Consider the following 23,337-nt stretch of genomic DNA (forward strand, 5'->3'; position numbering starts at 1 on the left):
CAGCGCAGGATTTGAACACCTTGGTCCCAATCGGTGGCGCTGTAAAGGTGTAGCACTAATTGCTTTGCCAACTGTACCGTTCATGCATGAAATCACATACAACTCTGAGAGGCCTTTTATTGGGGGTAAAATTCATGCATATGCAATATGAAAGCACCGGATCCCAAAACAAATAAAACTGCCACAAAGCAGCTGGCACTAAATGTTTAAAAAAGACCAGTGATATCAGCATCAAATCAAGAAATATTGAGCAAAAGCTTAGTCAAAGTGAAAAGTTTTAATTAGAAACTTAAAGGGAGGAAAAACATTCTAGCCAGTCGACTCCCCGTGCCATTTATTACTATTGTATTACCTGAGTGCTATGGTTAGCACAACTGCAGTTACAGTGCTGGCAACCGGGGTTTGTATCTGATGCTGCTGTAAGGAGTTTGTACATTATCCCTGTGTGTTTCCTCTGGATTCTCCAGTTTCCTCCCACCATTTAAAAATGTATCTGAGTTGTTGGTCAATTGGGTGTAATTGGGCAGCAAGGGCTTATGGGCCAGTTACCATGCTATATGTCTAAATGAAGCCCCTTTCACACTTGCATCCCAGTAAATCGGCTGTTCAGTGTCCCGGGATAAGAATGGGGGTTTGGCCTTTCACACTAGGCCACTCCTAACTGGGACACTGAACGCTTTTCACACTTACAAGGGATTATCCCCGGCATTTGGTCTGTTCTACCTTTAAATAGGAAGTGCCTGCAATGTTGCTGCTCGTTTCACACTTGCCTGATCTCAACGCCAGCGTCTGCAGTGATCCCAGGAACTGAACGCCAATCGGCCTTTAAAGCGGCAAGTGTGAAAGCAAAATCTGCTCAACGCCCGCAGCAGATGACATCATCTCACGCCGGGGATTGCCGGCCTCAACCCCTAGTACAATCCACCAGTATGGGAAGCCGCCCCAGCAGTGGTGTGGACATGTCGGGGATTGGCGGCGATGGTTGGGAGGTCTTGGTGATCGGCGGCGGCATTGGGGACATGTCGGGGATCAGTATTTTTTGGTGAGAATTAAACATTTTAATGCTTTAAAAGCCCTTCCCTTGTTGCTTCAACACTGTTACAAGTGATTTGCTGTTGCTACTGTCAGTTATATTTTAAAAATGACCAGTTATACGAAAAATTCAGTTATCAAAATAGGTCTGGTCCCGACCATTTTGGATAATCGGAGTAGTACTGTCTATCCTTTCCCCTAGTTTCCCTACCCTGATGCAAGGCTTTAGTGGCCTATAATTTCCCAGATTATTCCTTTTCCCTTATTCAACAAAGTTACAACACAAGCTTCTCTCCAGTCCTCTGGGACCTCTCCTGTTACTAGTGAGGATGCAAAGACCTTTGTCAAGGCTCCAACAATCTCTTCATTTGCCTCTTTCAATAACCAGAGATAATATGCCACGAGGCCCAGGTTTCCTACCCACTGTATGCCCCTTAAACAGACCAACACCACTTCTTTCCTGGGCTCGAAATGTCCTAACAATGAATACTCTCCACATCATGCTCCTTATCACTGTCCATGTCCTTCTTGGTAAATACTGATGCAATGAATTCATTTAGTATCTTGCCCACTTCCTCAGAATCCAACCATAAATTACCCTTGAGTGATCCTATCCTCTCCCCAGTTATCCTATTGTTTTTTTTAATGTAAATAGAACCAGAATTTATTGTTGTGAACAAGTCATGAAATTCGGTGTTTTGCGGCAGCGTCACAGAGGAAATGTTCATATTATGAAACATCTTACAACAATAATATATTTTTAAAAAATTAAAATAATAGTGCACGAAAAGTAAGGTAGTGTCTTTGGTTCATTGATTATTCAGGAATCAGATGGCAATGGGGAAGAAGCAGTCCTTGTGCCACTGAGGGCTCGTTCTTAGGGTCCTGCACCATCTCCCTGATGGTAGCAGAGTGAAGAGGACATAGGCTGTGTGGTGGGGGGGCTTTGAGGATGGAGGCTGCTTTTTTAAGACTCCGCCTCATGTAAATGTCCTCGATGGAGTGAGGTCTGGAGCCTGTGACGTCGCAGGCCGAGTTAACAACACTCTGGAGTTTTTTCTTGTCCTGAGATTTGGTGCCTCCATACCGGAGAGTGATGCAACCAGGCAGAGGCTCTCCACTGTATACCTGTAGAAGTTTTCAAGAGTCTGGGGTGACATACCGAGTCTCCTCATGCATGAAATTGGTGTCACCCGGCATCCCGTATGGCATGAGAAAAAGAAAAACAAAAGAGAGTCCCTTCAGAGACATTGCATGTCCGGGAATTCACCTCCAGTGCTCCCCCAGCCTCTGCAGCTGCACAGGCTCCTGTCTGATCCATCAGCAACCCGGGTTCCAGATCCAAATCGATCAGGAAGTCTTCGGCACCTAAATCCCTTCGGGAGCCCTTCTTGGCCTCTGCATCCTCTCGAATCCTGGTTCTGATACCTGGTCCTCATGAGCCAGTCTCCAACAACCCAACAGCCTGTGTAGGTCCTTCGACTGCGTCGTCAGCAGCCCACAGCCTGAATCGTTCCCTCAGCTGCTGAACCCCTTGCTAGTCCACTGCTATGGTCACCTTCACTTTAGGGTCATCTCCTCCTTCTCAATGGGGAGGGGGGGGAGGTTCTCTCCATTTTTGGTGCCCAGCGCCAGTCTGCTTGTCTCTGGAGTCTGCAACCCTCCATGGTCACTGCCAGCACAGACTCTGCCATCTTGGACTCGGACATCTGTGGTCACAGGATTTTACTTACAAACACCGTCAGCTCCTTTAACAGGCTGTTTAAAGCCTGTAAGGAGCCACAGGCATTAGGGCTGGGTGGATGAACCCTTTGGAGCAGTGCTGTGTCTCGCCCCACACTGCCTCAGTAATCGAGCTCACCATTAGGTCCTGTCTGAGTGCAGCTGTGACACTCTCCTAGATTAGATCAATGCAAAGCCACCACTTCTTTTTAAACCTCTCTCTCTAAACACGTTTCGACCTGTGAACATTGAGGTGCCAGTTGTAGTTTCAGCCACACCTCAGTAATGGCCACAGCAATTATAACTCAAATACCGATCCAGGTTCTAATACTCCTTGCTTTAAAATAAACTCACTTCAGCCCCTCAGCCTCGCCGTGACCATCCACCTGTCCTTGCCTGTACTTCCTTGCAGGCCTGCCTGCTCCTGCATCTGCCATCCCCTCAACTCCTCCACTTGCTATGCTGTCACCCAGACCCCTGACTCTCCAGTTTAAACCCTACCAAGTAGCACCAGAAAATTCCCCACTTATAGGCTTGAATTCATTTTCATAAAACATGCAGTTTGAAGGGCAGTATGAATATTTTCAATCTCAGCAAAGTGCCAAGCCATCTGAAAGCACAGAGCCACAACTTGCTGCCAGCTCTGTGCAAGGTGTAACCCTAACCCTTGCAGATAATGACAGATCAAGTTCCAAGCACTAAACAGCAGACACCTCTGGCAGGTGGTAAAGCTGAGTTGACCTCTCCAAAGCTTTAATGGCTGTCAAAGCCCTCAAAAGCTTCAAATTGTTACCCTTAAACATTGAAAAAAAAAATCTTCAACAGCTAAATAGTTAATTTTACAATTAAAATTTATTATTTAAAATATCTTAAAACAAATTAAAAATATTGAAGCATAACTACTTCAAAAAAATGTAAATCATGTTGTACTTACCCTTCTCCATCACAGCTGTTCCCCAACAGTTATGCTGGGGAATTGTCACAAATTCAGGTTGTACTGGAAGAAGAAAGAAATACCCTTTGGCCATTCAGTACTTCCATTAAGATGAAAGCAAAGGGCTGACTTCCACATCAATCTAATTTCTTCACAACAGTGTAAATATTTTTACATCATCTGATTTACTTCCTCCACTGGAGACAATTTCCAAGGCAGTTTGGTGAAAGTTTCTCATGTGCTCCTCCTCTCTCCCAATAAATAGCTAATTTGGCTTCCTTTAATCTTCCTGCTTTGGGCATTGAATCCCATTCACTTCACCATTGGCAAAAAGTTTTTTTTTGCCACTTCAGACCTTTCAAAACATAACCAAAACTTAACTTGGACATTCCAGCGAGGGGCCAGTTGATAGGTTTATTATCATGAAACATGAAAGTCTGCAAACACTGTGATGAGGGGGAAGAACCTCTTCAGGGAAGGACAATAGACAATAGACAATAGGAGCTGGAGTAGGCCCTTCGGCCTGTCGAGCCAGCACTGCCATTTTACAGATCATGGCTGATCACTACTATCAGTACCCCTTTCCAGCCTTATCCCCATAACCCTTAACTCCTTTGTCCACTAGAGTCTTATCTAACTCTCTTTTGAACATAATCAGCGAATCTGCCTCTACCACCGTCTGTGGCAGAGCATTCTACAGATTCACACTTCTCTTGAAGAGATTTCGCTGTGGAGCAACTGGATTGGCCGATCCGCATCAATTTATACCTGCCAATCTCATTCGTATATACCAGAATTATTAAAAACCAGTAGGGAAAAAGTGGAAAGAACAAAAATCAGAAAGAATGTAAAATTCACTTTATGAATCTCGACCTATTTGCTATCTTTTGACCAAATTAGATACAACTTGCTTCAGAACAGTTAATTGTTGAAGCAATTCAAATTTTAATACAATTCACACAAAATTCTATTAAATTACATTTAAAGAAACTGAAAATTAATTACAGGAATCAATGAGGGAAATTATATATTTTAAAAAGCAAGTTTAATTACAGATAGTCAGAAAATGGGAAAGAAATCATTTAGATTGCAATTACGTCCAAAATTATTCCTGCACAGCTCCTTACCTTGGGATTGAGGCATTATAATGATCTGCATACATTTCTAGCTATAGATCAATACAAACGCCAAGAAATTTGACTCACATTCAGTATTTGGCATAAAACCAGTATTTAATCCTATTGCTGACTGAATAGAAACCTACCTACCCTTTTCCCCAAGCTCTTGATTTTCCTTGGTAAATCAAAGTCTATTTATTTACTTTTTTTCTCAGCAATGTGAAATGTGGCGAGAATTGACGATCAGACACCTACTTGTTTTTTTAGAGAGAGCCTTTGATAATTTTGTCTGCAAGAAATCAGCCATTTCTTTGTCTTCCTCTCTTTCTCTGCGATCAAAACAATCAAATTGGAAAAATCACTGTGTACATGAATTCAACGCATCTGGAATTGTTGCCAATTCAAGCCGTATAAATGTACTCCTAAGACTTGCTTAAATCACCGTACCTCAGTCTTTCAAATTCAACATCATCCACAAGAAAGTCTCTCGTCTCCACTAATTTATGGATTTGCTGCAGTAATTCTTCTTCCTTTTGCTTATCTTCATTTGATTTGTCGTTGTCTACATTTGTAAATGAGAATGATTATTAGTGTTAATCGCTAAGGAGTAATTATACAAAAAACCTATTTCTGCACATCTCTGATGACAGCGAGTTTTCCAGTCGGTACCCAAATCACATGGAACAATAATGTTCTCAAGTTGATCCCTTGTTGGACTACATTTCCTTGATGTGAGGTGGCAATTTGTCCTGCTAAAATGAATATTTCCATGGCCTAGAGAAGACATCCAAAATACACAGTGGGATCCTCCGAGCACCCTGACCATCAAGCACCCATTTTTAAATGAATTCCACTCAAACCCATTTTATTCTCCCTCCCTCCACCCTTCTTCTCACCAACTCATTTGAGAATCCACCACTCATCTGCACAATAGGTGGCCAAGTGTCCCAGGGTAGTAGGAAAAATTAGGAGCAAATCCACAGAATCACAAAGAGAACATAGAAAGAGGACAGGATTGAGCTCTGCTCTCTGCTACTTTAAGGTAGCAACTCCACCAGCTGTGTCACTGTCTGTAATGCAAAGGATTATCGAACAGGTTGGACATGAAATTGCTCCAAACAAGGGATAATCTATGTGCTTGTTCCTGGAAGGTCATTTCCCCATGTCAACAATTTTACCCTGCCCACAGGTAGGTGCACACCTTGCTGTAGGCTCCTTTGAATGTACACACACCTTGCCATTGGCTCCATTAATCACCTTCCCTACTTTGGGCAGACCTGACCTGAGCCAGCTCCTCCAAGTAGCTGTTACATAAAGTCCAGCATATGCTGTTACATAAAGTCCAGCATATGAAGCTGTAGCATCTGTAGCATCTTTTCACTATTTAGTTGTGTGCGCTGCATTTGAACTCTGTGTGTGTGACCCCTGTTGCGACTTCCCCGTGCGTTAATGAAGACTATTTCTTTGTAAGTAAGCTGCATTCAGACTCAGGTAAGTCGGCAAGAGAGATCGCTTTGTCCAATGCAATAGTGTGGATCTCCCAGTGACCACCCATTTCAATTCTCCATCCCATTCCCTTGCCGACATGTCTGTCCATGGTCTCATGTTCAGCCAGACTGAGACCACGGGTAAATTGGAGGAACAACACCTCATCTTCGAACTGGGAACCCTGGCTTTCATTAAACCCAGATGGCATTTATATCAACTACCCTGGCTTTCATTAAATTCCGCCCCCCCCCCACCTTCTGTCATCTCTCCATTCCCTGTCTCCTTTTGCACAGACATGATAAACTCTACCTAGTCCCTTATCACATCCAATTAACACCTTTTGTTGGTCTGGATTCCTCCTCCATTGTTTGAAAATTCTGAGACTTTCTGATGTATCCTGCTTCTGCATTTTCCAAATTTTCCTTGAAGAAGGGCTCAGGCCCAAAATGTCAGCAATATATCTTTGTCTCCTTTGGATGCTGAAAAGACTAGCTAAGTTCTTCCAGCATTTTGGTGTGTTTAGATCAAATTTAAATTCCTGGGAGTCACTATTTCAGAGGACATTTCCTGGACTCAACACTTGAATGTCATCGTGAAATAAACATGTCAGTACTCTACTTCCTTAGGAGTTTGCAGAGGTTTTGTATGACATTGAAAACTGTGGCAAATTTCTACAGATGTGTAGTGGAAAGTGTGCTGACCGGCTGCATCATGACCTGGGATGAAATCACCAATACCTCTGAATGGATACAGCCTAGTATTATAACAGAAAAACTATTCCCACCATCGAGAACACCTCCAGGGAAGGTTGCCATTGGAGAGCAGCAGCAATCATCAAGGATCCACAATACCCAGGCGATGCTCTGATCTCACTGCGGCCATCAATATAGGTGCCACAAGACTCTCTCCACCAGGTTTAGAAACAGTTGCCACCTCTCCACCATCAGATTCCTAAACAACATACTCAGAGACTCATTTAAAAAACTCTTACTTTACACACTATTTATGATATTTATTTTCTGCATTGCATTTTCTTCTTGTATATATATCTTTTCTTGAATACAGTTTATTTTTACGCAGCTGATATAAGTAGAAAAACTGCCTGGCCCACAGAAAAATTAATCTCAGGGTCGAATGTACTCTGACAATAAATCTGAACTTTCAATCTAATTTAAATGGCTTTAATCCAGTTGTTGGCATGCTCATAGAAATTTTACACATGGTCATTAGGTAAGATGTGCAAAATTTCAACTTCGCTGTTGGGGCTAACTGGTGTGTGGGTAACTTGACCCAGGAGGAATTGATACCGATTCTGTGGACTCAAAATTCAGAAAAACTATCATTTTTGCAAATATATTGAAAAACACTGGGGAAAAAAATCCTAAAGAGATAAATTATTTTTGTTTGCTCCAATAGAAGATTCTGGGGTAGTATGGTTAGCATAGCAGTTAAGTCAATGCTATTACAGTACCAATGACCTGGGTTCAAATCCCACGCTCTCTGTAAGGACTTTGTACATTCTCTCCGTGTCTGCATGGGGTTTTCCCCAGGGGCTCTGGTTTCCTCCCAGCCTTTAAAACATAACAGGCCTGAAGGTCAATTGGCTGTAATTGGGTGGCACGGGCTCCTGAGCTGGAAGGGCCTGTTACCATGCTGTATGTCTAAAAATGTAAATTAAAGGGTTCTTTGATAAAGGAGTGGAATGGCTTCTAGCTTCTAAATATTGTGAGGAAAATATGGACTTTGGTTTCGCTTTCCGAAGGAATTAGTCCGTTTAACAAACCCTGTAGACTCAGTGCTATCTGATTCGCTATTTCTAAAAGCTGATTTACTTCTGTACTGAAGCACAATTCAGAGATGCCAAAGGGTAAAATGGGTTTATTTAAAACATCACTGCTGACAATAGAATGACTAAAAAAAACATCCAACCAAACACTGGAGCACTTCTGCTAATTTGTTTTCCACCGCAAGGTACTAAATAAAGTAAATGATGGTTAACACAAATATTAAAGCTCCAAATTTAACAGAAAGTTGCAGATATTCTGTTTAGCTGAAAATAGTTCAGATTTGAAAGACACTTCTTTTTACCACAAGCGGTCCATAATTCTGTGGATTTATAAACATTGCGTTGAGATTATAACCATATCAGGAATACAGAAGCAAAGATAAAAAAAAAAATCATGTTGCCATCAGTCCAAATCTGAAGTATTCAGGCCGGATATCAGCGTAATGTAAGTAGAGATTTTCAAAGGTCTATATGTCAACTTCGTCTGGTCGGAAAGTGAACAAAAATCACTTGATATGGAAACTATGATATGTCATGAATGGCATCAAAAAGCACACAAGACCTAATAGAAGAACAATTACTAGAAAAAAAGTGGAAGGGAGAAAGGGAGAGAACACAGCTCTGCTGTTAGAAGGAACAAATATATCTACATTTCTCAGACTTTGGGAATTTAAAAATATTATGGGAGTTTGTTCATGTGTAGGAACATCTGCAACTTGGGGATTACCTGTGCTGGGGGAAAAAAATCTTTACACATATAATTTGCATATAGCTCAATCACAATATGTTCATGGGAATAGATGCTAGGTTCGTGATTTGTGAACCAAAGAGAGCTAGATGGTCTATTTTCTCCACTTAACCACTCAAAATTCAAGATTACGATCAGAATTTGCCATGAACAAGTCATGAAATACAGTGTTTTGCGGCAGCGTCATAGGGCAAAAATTCATACTGTAACCATCTTAAAACATTACTATCAAAAAAATAATAGTGCATGAAAAATAAGGCAATGATTATTGATTATTCAGGAATCTGATGGCAGCGGGAAAGAAGCTGTCCTTGTGCCGTTGAATGCTCGTCTTGAGGCTCCTGTACCTCTCTCCTGATGGTTGCAGAGTGAAGAGGGCGTGGCCTGGGTGGTGGAATTTTTGAGGTTAGAGGCTGTTTTTTTAAGACACCACCTCAATAGATGTCCTCGATGGAGTGGTCTGGTGCAGGCTGAATTAACAACCACAATGGAGTTTATTCTTTACCTGAGAGTTTGCGCCTCCAGACCACACAGTGATGAAACCAGCCAGAATGCTCTCCAGCGTACACCTTTGGAAGTTTTCAACAGTCTTCGATGACTTATCTGAATCTCCTCAGACACCTCACAAAGTATAGTTGCTGGCAAGCCTTCTTTGTGATTGTATCAATGTGGAAGCTCCAGGACAGATCCTCGGAGATGATGACACCCAGGAATTTAAAGTTCTTGACCCTCTCCACCACTGATCCCTTGATGAGGACTGGGCCGTGTTCCCCTGACTTCCACCTGATGTCCACAATCATCTTCTCAGTTTTGCTGACATTGAGCGCAAGGTTGTTGTCGTTACACCATTCAACAAGCTGATCTATCTTCTTCCTCTACACTTCCTCATTGCCATTTGTGATTCTGTCGACAGCTTTGGTGTCATCGACAAACTTGTAGATAGCATTGGAATTGTGCCTGGCCACACAGTCGTGGGTGTATAACGAGCAGAGCAGTGAGCTAAGCACTCATCCTTGGGGTACACTTCTGTTGATGACTGTCGGCTCCTTTAACCGGCCATTTAAGGCCTGTATAGAGCCATCAGTGGTTGGATGCTCAAATGCTAGATAATTCAAATGCTCACCTGGTATTGACACCAGTTTCTGCAGCTCTTTCTTAAGTCGGGTTATTTCTTTACACAGCTGTATGTCATCCATCCTAGAAACAAATGTCAAAATAATTACATGAACACAAAATGATAAAACAAACATTCGCTTTACGTTGTGAATAAAAATACAATAAAACGTTGATAACACTAAACTGGTTGACATTTGATCATTTCATCAATGAGCAAATGTGAAAAAAATGAAGTATTTTGAAACAAATACATACATGGATAATTAACTAATTAGTTCAATTGTACATTAACGAGATGCAAGTACAACTGTGGGCAATACCTCTTCATAACTTTCTTCTCACCTTTATTATTTCACAGTACGAGAACAAAGTTATGGAGTCTAAAGCATAGAGACAGGCCATTTGGCCCAACATAACAATGGCCATTGTTATCCAAATCTATACTAATTCCATTTACCTGCATTAAGCCTGTAGCCTTTCTATGACTTTGATAATTCAAATGTTTGTCCAGATGCATTCTAAATGTAGTGAGTGTCCCTGCCTACAGCAAGTCCTCAAGCAATGAGTTCTGGATTCCATCCTCTCTCTGTATGAAAAGAAATCCCACTGAGATCCCCTTCTGAGCTTACCTTATTGCTTTGCCCTCTTGTTTTCAACGCCCCCAACAATGAGAAAAGATTACTGTCTACCCTATCGATCACCCCCTTAATTATGTATACTTTGATTAGGTCATCCATCAGACTCCTTCTCTCCAGGGAAAACAAACCCAGCCTAACCAATCTCTATTGATAATGGTAATTCTCTAATATTGATGCCCCGCCTTCCATTCTCCTTCCCTGGGAGAGAGGGACTCAATGTATAAAATTGTCAGCCCATATCTTTTGAGTAAAATAAAACATTAGCTAAATAGTTGAACAGTGCTCATAACTTATCTCTAAATTCTACCTCACTTGAAGAGTCCAAGTTTCAATAATGAAACATGGCCAATAGAAACGCATGCAAAATATTACCCATGGTCTCTCTGAAAGTTGTTCAGTTATAATGAGTAGGATTCATTACACAATTGAGCTAAATTAAAATGGGTAATCTGTTTTAAATTGTTTTAATTTGTGGTTTGTGCTTGGAAAAACCTACCAATTAAATAAGCCTTTTTATATAAAGTGTTTTGGGGACTGCGACATGGAGTAACAGCTTCTGTCACTAGCTCTTGCGCAACTTACATTCCTTCACTCGTCCGTTTGACTCGTGTCCAATTTCATATTCTTCCCTTCTTACATAAACATTATTCTGAAATGACTACAAGAAGCGGCAAGTCTGGAAGGAAGGAAGAAATGTTGGCCCATCCATCCTAGGTATCTCCAAAGCACTTGGTCAGTTCAAACTATTGAATGCTGAGTCTAATTGATCATAAACTCTATCAAGTTTACCCCTCTGTTAAGGAACAAGGTGAGTGTCTATCTTCTTTGCAACTTATTTTAAATGATCTAAATGGATGAGTTCAGCATTTGGAAGACACTTGTTCAACATTAACATATAATAACTTCAAGTTAACAATGAAAGTCATTGATATGGAAAAAGTATCAAAACTTGCGCATTTTGGACTTAGCTGAGTCTATAGAGAAAGTACAACTTACAATTTTTTTCTCGGATCTGCTTCTTGCTGTATTTGGAAAGGAGCTGTTGCATCTCCCCCAGAAATCAACAGAGCACATCGTTCATTGTTTCTGAAGCCTGCACCTGGGCAGCAGCCGCTTTCAATTGTTATTTGGCTGTATCAGTATCAAGCCCATTGGAGAGGAAAACTTGACTAATCATGGTCAGCAGATTAGGGTCATTGAAGATTACTGTCCAGAAATTATCAGTGAGCATGCTGTGTATAAAGAACTGATGTTGGAGTTATACACTCTCAAGCTTAAACCCTCTCTGCCATATCCTGCTCGTTTCTGTATAACTCTTTCTAACAGGCAAAAGAAATGGCTGGGGTTAGTCAATGTGGCTCAGGAAGAAATTATAAAGTACTCTTCTACATCTCATCCTGTGTGAAATTTTTCTTTAACTGGATGATTAAAGCTGATGATTTAGTATTATTTCTTTGACAGTATTAATATTTTTAATAGTATTTTCAGGGAAAGGGCTGTTTGCTTTGTCTTACTTAGTTTAGAATGCATTATATTGGGAATCTGATGCACTTGGATTGTATTTACATAAGCAGTTCTCATAATTAATTTACTGTATTAATTTTATAAATTAGAATAATTACTCTTGCATTAAAAATGGTTAAAAATTAATATGTTAGTATTTGTATATGCTATTTAAAATTCTATCAGCTTGAAGTATTTCAAAGCATTGGAGATATTCATAAACAATATTGGAGCTGGAAAGTCTTATCCAGCAAAAAGTAATGTTTGGATTTGCTAGATTAATTGTGCTGAGTGTGCTGTTGGCCTATCTAACAGCCTTCAGGTCTTGGATTGGAGAGGAAGGGGGTGGGATAGGGACTGTTTTCATTTGTTCTATGTTGATGTGGTATTTTTAATTAGTATGTGTTTTGGGCAATGCTTTTCAATTTTTGCTGCAAAACTGCCACCTGGTGTTTGAACATTGCTGATGGTACAAGCTCCTACTTTTGGATTGATACTTATAATGTTAATTGTATTTGCACTAATCCACCTTTTTTTAAAATGGAAAAGTATGGCTAATTCTATTAATTTTCTTATCTGGAATGTGAAGGGCCTGAACCATATGGTGAAATGGAGGTAAGTATTTTCACATTTAAAATACATTTAAAAGTGCACTTTTACAAGAGACACATATTTGTAGTCATGATGACTCTTAATTCATGTTGCAGTGGAGGGGAAAGGATTATTATTCTTCCTTTCAAGCTAAAGATGGGGGGGGGTCAATATTTATCAATCAAAGCATTCCATTTGTTAAGCACAATGTTGTATCAGTACTACAGTCAATACATTATTGTTTCAGGAAAATTGTGCAACAAAATGGTGGTTTTTGCTAATGTTTATGCTCCTAATATAGATGATGTGGAATTTTTATAACTTTTTCTTTGCTGGGCTTGAGTCTATACTCTCTGGTTGGGATTTTAATTGTTCGTTAGATCCTGTTTTAGATCATTCAAACCCTGCCACATTAAGTAAGTCCACCTCATTCATTCATTCTTTTTTAAAATCAGATTATGATTTCTGATGTTTGGGTTTTTTTTCCATTCTACGAGCAGAGAGTTTTTTTCTCACATGTTTATCATACTTTTTCACAGATTAATTATTTTTACTGATAATCAGTTAATCCCACAAACCCACTCTTGTGATTACCATAGTATTGTAATGTCAATGATTTTTCATAATCTTCCTCAGAAAAGACATTGACATTTCAATTTGGTTTTATTCGTTCGAGTAGGGTAAGCTTCCAGAATCATTTAATGAAGCCTGTGAATCCCTTATACCAAAGAAACATAAAAATAAACTGAATGCTCCTCCTATAAACCAATTTCTTTATTGAATGTTAATGTTAAAATTCTAGCTAAGGTTTTCGCCAATAGAATGAAGAATATTTTACCATCAATTATTTCTGAAGATGAGACAGGTTTTATTAAAAATTATTATTCATATTTTAATATCTGTCACTTATTGAATATTCTTTATTTGCCCTCTGGTGTGGCTTCTGAATGTGTTCATTCAATAGATGCAGAAAAAGTGTTTGATTGGGTAGAATGGTTGTATTTGTTCATGATCTTTAAAAAAAATTATTTTGCCACTGATTTCATGACCTGGATTAAATTATTGTATTTATGCCCTACTGCTTCAATTCTTACTAACTTACAACAAACACAACCTTTTAATTTTCAATGTGGCACTCATCATAATAAACCCTTTAGGTTTATTACTTTTTGATTTGGCTATTGAGCGATTGCATTTTGAGAGTGTAAGAATATTTTGGGGATATGGAGGAAGGGAATTGAGCATAAAGTTTCTCTTTATGCAGATGATCCTTTACTTTTCATTTCAAGCCCTGATATCTCCTTACCCCCTCCCCCTGATGTCATTACTTTCACCATTTTGTCAGCTTTCAGGTTCTAGATTAAATTTGCATAAAAGTTAACTTTTTCCATTGTACTCACCTTCATTACTGAATGCTAGTCCTTCTTTTAAGATTTTTAGAAATCAATTCACTTATCTTGGTATTACAAAGAATCATAAACATCTTTTTAATGAAAATTTCCTTACTTTGTTAAAGCAAGTGAAACAATCTTTAATGCCGTGGTTGCTTTGTCTCTATCTTTAGTTGGTCACATTAATTCCATTAAAATGAATATTTTATCCAAATTTCTATCTTTTTCAATAAATACCAATGTTTATCCCAAAATCATTTTTTTATTCACTTGATTCAATTATATTGTCTTATATATGGAAGAGTAAACACCCTCATTTAAATAAAGTAAATCTGCAAAAAATGAGGTATGGCACTACCTAATTTCAGATTTTATTATTGGGCAGTCAATATATGTTGTCTTACATTTTGGCCACGTTTTTATAATCATGAAGACCATCCACTATGTGTAGCAATGGAATTGAACTCTGCTAAGATATTTAGCACATCTTGGATCTTCACTTCCACTTCCTTTAACTAAGTTAATTGATAATCATACTGTTGAGCATTCTGTAAGAATATGGCTACAGTTTAGAAAATATTTTGGATTTTACAATTTTTCGCTTTCAAGTCCTATTTTATCTAATCATTTTTTCAACCTTCTTTATTTGACTTTGTCTTTCAGGAATGGCACAGAGCAGGTTTTCAATGTTATAAAGATCTTTTTATTGACAACACCTTTGAATTATTCAAACAACTCTCTGAAAAGTTTAACTTGCCCAATATTCATTTCTTTAGATATTTACAAATTAGGCATTTTCTTCAATCTCAGATTTCTGATTTATCTGGAGCACCTGATGTGAACTTTGTGGATGAGTGTTTTGGTTTGCAGCCTTCTCAAAAAGGTTTAATATTATTGATAATAAGTTACTATGTTTAAGACAGGCCCCATTATTTAAAATTAAAAATGCCTGGGATTGGGATTTAAACCTTTCAATATCAGATGAAGTTTGGGATTCAGTTTTTAAGTTGGTCAATAACTCATCATTATGTGTTCATCATTGTTTATTAGTTACGAGCCCAAAACCCAGCAGCAATAGAAATTCACCAAGACAAGTGGTTACTTCAACAAAAGTTGCTTTTAATTATCTTTAAACATGAAAACAGGATCAAACTTTAACTTGTTACTATTAACTTAACTAACCTAACTTAACCCATTTCTAACTCTAAACGCACGTATATGTAAAGTATGTATAAGTTCAGAAGAGTTCTTTGATTCACAGTCCAATCTCACTTGTCACTCCTCCAAGTTCACTAGTTACAGGCAATTCTTATAACTGTGCACAGAATTTAACATTTATCAATTTCACCAGTCTTTGGTGCTTGAAAGGTAAATGGTTACCACTCAGGAAGGTTGTTAGAGAGAGATTTGTTGCTTGTTGGACACCCACAACTGATTCCTTCTGATCAGCCACTTCAGGGTCTTGCTGAAGAAACTTGCTCCATCAGGGTTTTCCAGATGATAACCTCTTTCTTTCAGGTCACCACAGAGTTCCTTTTTGATTCACTTATTTCAAGTGAAACCTTATGCAGCCAATCATCTCCTCTTGTATGGACCACAAGGGCTTTGGCCAAGCTGAACTAAGAACTCACAACCCATCTTCAAAATGGGGTTTTTCTACAAGCTTTCCAGCTTGTCCTGTTCCAGTCCCAGCTGCTGCTACTGAACTGTAGAACTGAATTCTCTCTCTTTCACTCAGAGAAAACCACATGACCCTCTTAGAACAGCCAACTGCATTCAGACAGACTGCGGCTCCAGACCTAATATTCTGAGTTCATTCATCTGTTGCTTTCCAAAACAATAATCCATTACTCCACAGCACGTCCAATTAACACCTACTTGTGAAGTCCTTATAGGCATCCTTCAAAGTTTTTGCAAAAGCACCTAGATCGTGGACAGTCTGGTATTTTAAATGAGATCTGTTTTGAAGTGTTTGTTTGTGACCTATACCAAAAAAACCTGCAACAATTTATTTCCTTTAAAAAATCTCTCTCTCTCTATAACAATCTGTCATACGACAATTTAAAGTTGTACATTGGGCACATATGTCCAAATTATCTTGTTTTTAATCGAGATATAAATTGTTGCTATGATCGATGTAAGAAAGGAGTGGCTTCTTTAATTCATATGTTCTGGACATGCCCTGGTCTGGAAAAATACTGGAGAGATGGCTTCCATATTAATTCCTGACTTGAATTTAGAGCCAAATCCTTTAGTTGCTCTTTTTATAACAACAGGAAAGGATGATGTTCTCTTGACTTCAATTAAATCTCAAACTCTATCCTTTGCTTCGGCGAAGTGAGCGATATTACTTAGATGGAAGGATGCTGCCCCTCCCACTCATGCCCAATGGCCAAGAGACATTATATCCTGTTTGAACTTAGAAAAGATTCGTCATTCAATTGATAATTTGGGTATAAGATTTCAAATGTTGTGAGGACCATTTATGAGTTATTTTCTTAATCTTTAATAATATTTGACCTTTGTCAATATTTCTCTGTAATTTAAAAAAATAATTTAATCTGTTATTTTAACTTTACACTCCACAATCGCTTTCTGTATTTTTGTTTTTTTGCTTTAAAATCAAACTAATAAAATATTTTAAATAGAAATAAATCATTTATAACACTAAGTGTGTAGTTTTTCCAATTAGGATGCCTATATGCCATAACGATCTTCATGTTGATATTATTTTAACAAAAAACATTTCTGGTTATGCAACATTAAATCAATTAACAGAACACAATTTATACAGCAATTATATAGCTTGTGAACCAGCAAACAATGATAACAGAGAAATAACACTAAGAAAGAATGTTTTATATATAAATAGCAAAATAAAATTATGGCTGAGAGTGGATTCACTTGAGCTTTTCAATCTGACATGACAACTACAGAAAAGGTAGGACTGAGTGATTTTGGAAATGACCATAAAATATTTACTTAACCATGAATGTTTGGAATCTGTCAGTGCACACCAAGCATGAAGGATCGTCAAACCATTGTCATATTGCCACTTGAAGATAGAGGAGGGAAGAAGTTAAGTTTTCTTTTGGAATGAACAAATACAGTTACTCAGTAAGCGCCTCTGGGGCGCATCAAAGCAAAAAATCTCCCCTCAAGTCATAAACAAAATAGGGATCCAGCCATTGAAAAAATATCTATTTTATCTGTTTTCCTTTAACCACTTCCTGACAGGGTGCCTTTTCTTCTACTTCAGTTATTGAGCTTCATCACTGTATTAATAAGACCTGAAATTCCTGTTCAAACAATAATAATCCTATCCAATTCAGACCTTTTGTCTGTTGGCCTGTACTCCTCCCCCCTCCCATTCTTCCACCAGTTTCTCCAGTCTTTTAATAGAGGCCCCTGCCTGCTTTTCCTTATACGAGAGGAAGGGCTCAGGCCCGAAACATCAGTAATATTACTGATCTTTACCTACTATGGGTGCTGTAAGACCTGCCGAGTTCCACAGTGTCTACAGGAAGGGTTGGGTGAGTGTGGAGGAGCGCATCTCGTCAGTTTGTCACTGCGCATTTGTGTTTGTCTCCCATAATGGTCTGTCTAAATTGTCCCAAGTAGATGTTGTCAAATTGAAGTTTCTGCAAACGGTCTTCATTATAAAAACTTCACTATAAATTATAATTATAGAGCATGGAAGCAAGTCCTTTAGCCCAACTCATTCATGATGACCAACTTGTCCCATGTGTCTGCAAACTAGTGCTTTGTTCTGCACTATTTACCAATAAGGAAGCTTCATCCATCAATGGGCCAATCAAAACTCCGTTCATCTCAGCTTGGGCATCCCCACGACTTAAAACAAGAGTTTCTAACTCTTCATAGTTCTGATAAAAGGCCTCTGCACTCTCTCCAGTGCAATCTCATCCTTCCCATGTTTCCGTCAATATTCTGCCTTGATTTTCTTCTGTTTGCTTGTGGTCCTTTCAAAATATTTGATTTGTATATGTAATATTTAATAAAACATCATCTTTGGATACAGATCTTTGTTAATTCCTTTCTAACACATTATAGGTGCTTATCTTTTTGTCCAAGACGTTTGGGACCGGACATTTCTCAAATTATTCCGGATTATGAAATAAAAATGGCGGTAAATAGTGCAGAACAAAGCACTAGTTTGCAGAAACATGGGACAAGTTGGTCATCATGAATGAGTTGGGCTAAAGGACGTGCTTCCATGCTCTATGATTATAATTTATAGACCTTTTTATGAAGCTGGCTCAATGAGCAATGGCCGTCTTCATTACCCATAATCCCCCACACAGCTGGAACCGCTCTGGGAAATGCAGAGTAGTTCCAGCTACTTGGGGTATCGAAGTCGGCCATTGATCCCACATTACAACAAAGAGTTTCACCCAGCCAGGCTCCGCCGCGCTCTTGTCTGTCTACTTCCAACCAGGCTGCTTCCCATCATCTGGTCCCTCTGCACCGGCTCGGCTGATGTGTTGGGGGGGGGGGGGGTGTGCCCATCATCTTCTCCTCCCTCGCGCCCAGCTCTTCCTGCTGCTCAGGCTCGGCCATTCCCAGGTGTCCCCTCTGCTTTTCTCCCTCTGGCACCACCTTCTTTTCAGCGCCAGCTTACTTCTTTCCTCCCGGGCCATGGAGCTCAGTATCTGGGTCCCTTTGTCCTCTGGCCCTGGCAGCTCAGCGAGCTCCAACTCTCCTTTCCCCCGCTGGGCCTCCATGCTCTTTGGGCTGCCTTCTCTCCTCACTCTCTTCCCTCCTCGCTCTCTCACTGCCCGAACCACATTCTCTCCTTGCTCTCTCTAAAACACCTGAAAATATACTGTACATGTAGTAAAAAAAAAATTCAGTTTTCAATATCACTGATAAAGGGATAAGGACCTGCACCATAAATTTGTGGCTTCAGCAATATTAAAAATATATATTCTTTTAAATTACTTGAAAATTCGAACTGCTTCTCTCTGTAAACAGCTTTTATTCTTTGACAACTTGGAAACAAAATGGAATGGAAACACCCTTCAAAACATACCAGAGGTGTAGGTGAATGAGGTATAATGGGGCGGCACAGGCTCATGGGCCAAAAGGGCCTGTTGCTGTGCTGTGTGTCTAAATTAAAAATAAAAATTAAATTCTAAAAGCTTAACTCCGTTTCTCTCCTCAAAGAATCTGCTTGAACTGCTAATTATTTCCAGAATTTTCTATTTTTATTTCCGATTTCCAGTATCTGCAGTGTCTGAACTTCCCATGTCCAGATGGAGCCAAGTGTCATGGAATATGGATTATTTGAAGATGTAATTAGGAAGACAAATGGTACTTTGACTTGTATTGCAATATTAGTAAAGATGACTTTGTAGAGCGGAGATTCAACACAGTAGTCCTTTCTGGAAATATTAAGCAGACTAGACTAGTGTTTCAAAATTTAAGAGATGTCTTCACTGAAATATGTAAACTTTTAATCAGACTTGACAAGGTAGATGTAATTGAAATATTTTCCTGATCGAGAGTGTCTGGAATTGGAGCCTCACAGTCTGAATGAGGCAGCTTTCATGAAATTTCTTTCCCGAGCTGTTAATGCAACATTAAAATTTTCTGTCCAGTGAGTCAGTTAAAGTTCCATCACAAAGTGAAGAGGAAGAATGGTGGATGTTTTTCGATATTAAGGGCGTCAAAGGAGATGGAGCCAGAATTTTTTTTAAAAGGGGTACTGAGGCAAAAGAGCAGCCGTCATCTTACTGATTGATAATGCAAGTAACCTGCTCCTGCTTCTTTTTCATAGGCCTGAATGATCCCTTGATGTTATAAGGATAAATATGATTTTAAAGCAAAGGATATTGGTCTGTTCTTATTTTTGACAGAGAGTCAATATAATAAAGCTAGCATGAAGAATGTTTTTGCTGTGAAATATTCTCACATCAGGAACATTGCCTTTTAGTTCACAGAGGATGTAATATCAAATCTCTGAAAGGCATTATGGCCTTGGTTAGGGAGAATACAATTTGACCAGAATAACAAGATACTTAAAGGGCTAAATTTAGTCATCAGCTCTACACAAAAGTGTGTGAGAAACTCAGCAGGTAATGCACCATCCTTCGGACCAAAAGGGGAACCAATGTTTCAGGCCTGAGATATGAGTTAAAAGTGGACATGCACTTGAACAAAAAAGTGGGCTTGTTTTGTGTTCTTGAGCTTCGAAGGATGAGGGATGAAGGGATGATTGAACAAAACAAAAATCTGGTCAATGCTAAAAAGGTAGAAGGCACTACAAAATCAGGGTGATTAATCTTGAAAATAGGCAGGTCCACTCAGAAAGTAAATGTGGAATCAATTTTGAAATATATGACAGTATACAAAATGCTCGAGAAACTCAGCTGGTCACGCAGCATCCACGGAAATTAAAAGGCCGAAAACATTTTAGGTCCCAGCCCTTCTGCAGAAGTTGAAATTTGTGGAATGAGAGATTTTATTTTAAATCAGGGAAGGACATAAAGAACATGAAGTTTATTCCTCATCATTAATCAGATAAGTTAGTGGTTCTCAACCTTTTTCTTTCCACTCACAGACCACTTTAAGTAATCCCTCTGCCTTAAGTGCTCTGTGATTAGTAAGGGATTGCTTAAGGTGGTCTGTGAGCAGAAAGAGAAGGTTGAGAATCACTGCTCTAGACACAATTGTTACTGAACTATTTTGCTTGAGAAAATTATCAATGGCCCATTTCCTTTGGAGTTATGAAACCATGCACATAATGAGTCAATTAGGTACAATTAAAACAGTGATTTTCAACTTTTTTTCTTTCCACTCACAGACCACCTTAAGCAATTCCCTACTAATCACAGAGCATCTATGGCTTAGGGAATACTTAAAGTGGTCTGTGAGTGGAAAGAAAAAGGTTGAGAACCACTGAAAGTCATTCTAGCATGTAAAGATGATGTGCAAAATAACTTGCGTTCAGTGCCTTTCATGTTAAATTTACAATGAAAGATAATCAAGCCTTGATGAAGGGCTGAAGCCTGAAAAGTCAGTTATATATTTTTACCTTTGCTATATAAAGAACACTGTTTGACCTGCTGAACTCCTCCAGCATTGTGTATTTTTACTCCAACCATGGTGTCTGCAGATTTTCATGTTTTACTTTGTAAATTAATGTAATGCTTTATATTTCATTATATTCAGGAAATGACCTTTCACCAAAGTAATTATATTTTTCATTATTTTATGAGCATGGATTTGATTCAATTTTTGTACAATAGATTCAAAATGGCATAGTGGTTAGTGTAATGCCTTTACAGTGCCAGCAATTGGGACTGGAGTTTGAATCCTTCGCTGTTTGTAAGAAGTTTTTACATTCTCCCCATGGCTGCAGTTTCCCTGGGGGTTCCGGTTTCATCCCACCATTCGAAACATACCAGGGGTGTAGGTTAATTGGGTGGCACAGACACATGAGCTGAAACGGCCTGTTACCTTGCTGCAAGGAAAGCCAGAGATTTACAATCCAGTGATACTTGTGGGATCAGAGGTGGACAGGGTGAGCAAGCTTTAGTTCTTGGGAGTCAACATCTCAGAAGGTCTTTCCTGGACCCTATACACCAGTGGCATCATGAAGAAAGCCAATCAGCACCTCTATTTCCTCAGGAATTAGCAGAAGTTTGGAATGACACCAGAAACCCTGGCAAATTTCAACAGAGGTGTGGTAGAAAATGTGCTGACCAGCTGCATCATGGTCTGGTATGGGAACATCAATACCCCTGAGTGTAAAGCCCTCCAAAAGGTAGTGGACACTGCCCAGGACATCACAGACAAAACTCTCCCCTCTATTGAGTACACCTACACAGAACGCTGCCGACAGAGGGCAGCAGTAATTATCAAACACGCTCTGTTCTCATCAGGAAAGAGGTATAGGTGCCACAAGACTCCCACCACTGGGTTCAGGAACAGCTGCTGCCCCTCCACTATCAGACTCCTCAACGACAAACTCAAGAGACTCATTTAAGGACTCTTACTTGTGCATGTTATTGATTTTACTTTGTTCTCTCTGTATTCATAATCTGTTTACAGTTCTTTCACTCGTTTATATGTTTATGTTGTGTAGTTTTTTTTGCGCTACCAATAAAATTCTTATGCGCCTGGGGAAAAAGGAATCACAGGTTTGTAGTGATGTCACATATGCTCTCTAACAATCAATCGAAATCTGTACATCTAAATTTTAAAAAAAGAAGGCTGATTTTAAAGATATGGTGTACAACGGACAATTGTACATTTGGCATCCCCTCTGGGTTGTAAATGCACAATGTTCTTTTCAAAAATCAAAAAATTAATTAGTTTGCTCAAAAGAGACAAGCTCCAGTTACCATAAAGGAGTGAGGAACAGTCAGCCAGTTAAGCCCCTTGTATCTACTCTGCCTTATAAAAAGATCATGGCTGTTTCACAGTAGGTTTTGACACCACTTTCTTCCCATTCCCCTTGACCCATCGGGTTTAAATCTCTGCCAATATCCACCATGAATATATACAATGACTCTTGCTCCACTGCTCTCGGAGAACGGATAAGTCTTACATCCCTCTGAGAAAGCCATTCCTCCTCTTCTCCATCTGAAATGGCAATCCTTTATTCTGAAATCATGTTCATTGGTTCTAGATACCCCTTCAATGATATCCCATTCCATTGAGACTAGCAAAACAGTGGAACTGGTGTAAAGACAGCGCTGCCGCTGGTGCAAACCCTTGGAGAGCAGGACGTGGAGACACCATGCTCCCGCAGGTCTAACCACCCAATCCAACTGCCTTCAGCTTCGTCCATCCTTTAACCAGCCGGTTAAGGAGCCGACGGTAGTTTTACTTTAAATTCCGCGACTGCTGGGTCTGGATCCAAGTTGGGGGTGCCTCTGATCGGCAGCGGTCACGAGGGGTTGCAGACTCCAGGGAAGCAGAGGATTGGCGCAGGGCACCAGAAAACAGGAAGACTGCCTCCCCCCCCCCTCCCCCTCTGAGAAGGAGAAGCAGAGGAGATGACACACAGGATGGTGACTGCAGCAGCGGACCAGTGAGGGTTTCTGCGGCTGAAGGACCCACACAGGCGGTGGGGCTGTTGGTGACTCAAGGAGAAGAACCCATGCAGGCTGCGGGCTGCTGGAGACTGGCTTGAAACTGGCTGAAGGGGTAGCAGGTATTACAACTGGGATTTGAGAGGGTGCTGAATGGTTCTAATTCTATCAGATTTTCGGATCTGGAACTCAGGTTGCCGATGGTTTGGAA

The 23,337-nt window shown here is 39.7% G+C and overlaps 1 protein-coding gene across 6 annotated transcripts in view; it reads right to left on the minus strand.

The window, feature by feature from the left end:
- The window catches only part of LOC138759355 (bMERB domain-containing protein 1-like), a 55,456-nt gene that overhangs the window by 11,585 nt on the left and 20,534 nt on the right, over positions 1-23,337 (minus strand). For all 6 annotated transcript variants that reach the window (XM_069929586.1, XM_069929587.1, XM_069929583.1 and 3 more), the window contains exons 3-6: positions 9,952-10,025; positions 5,254-5,368; positions 5,062-5,135; positions 3,689-3,751 (exon numbers count right to left, since the gene is read on the minus strand). In XM_069929586.1, coding sequence (XP_069785687.1) covers positions 3,689-3,751; positions 5,062-5,135; positions 5,254-5,368; positions 9,952-10,025 — 326 coding nt within the window. The remainder of the gene's footprint in view (positions 1-3,688; positions 3,752-5,061; positions 5,136-5,253; positions 5,369-9,951; positions 10,026-23,337) is intronic.

This window comes from Narcine bancroftii, chromosome 3, assembly GCF_036971445.1.
Source record: "Narcine bancroftii isolate sNarBan1 chromosome 3, sNarBan1.hap1, whole genome shotgun sequence".
NCBI lineage: Eukaryota > Metazoa > Chordata > Chondrichthyes > Torpediniformes > Narcinidae > Narcine > Narcine bancroftii.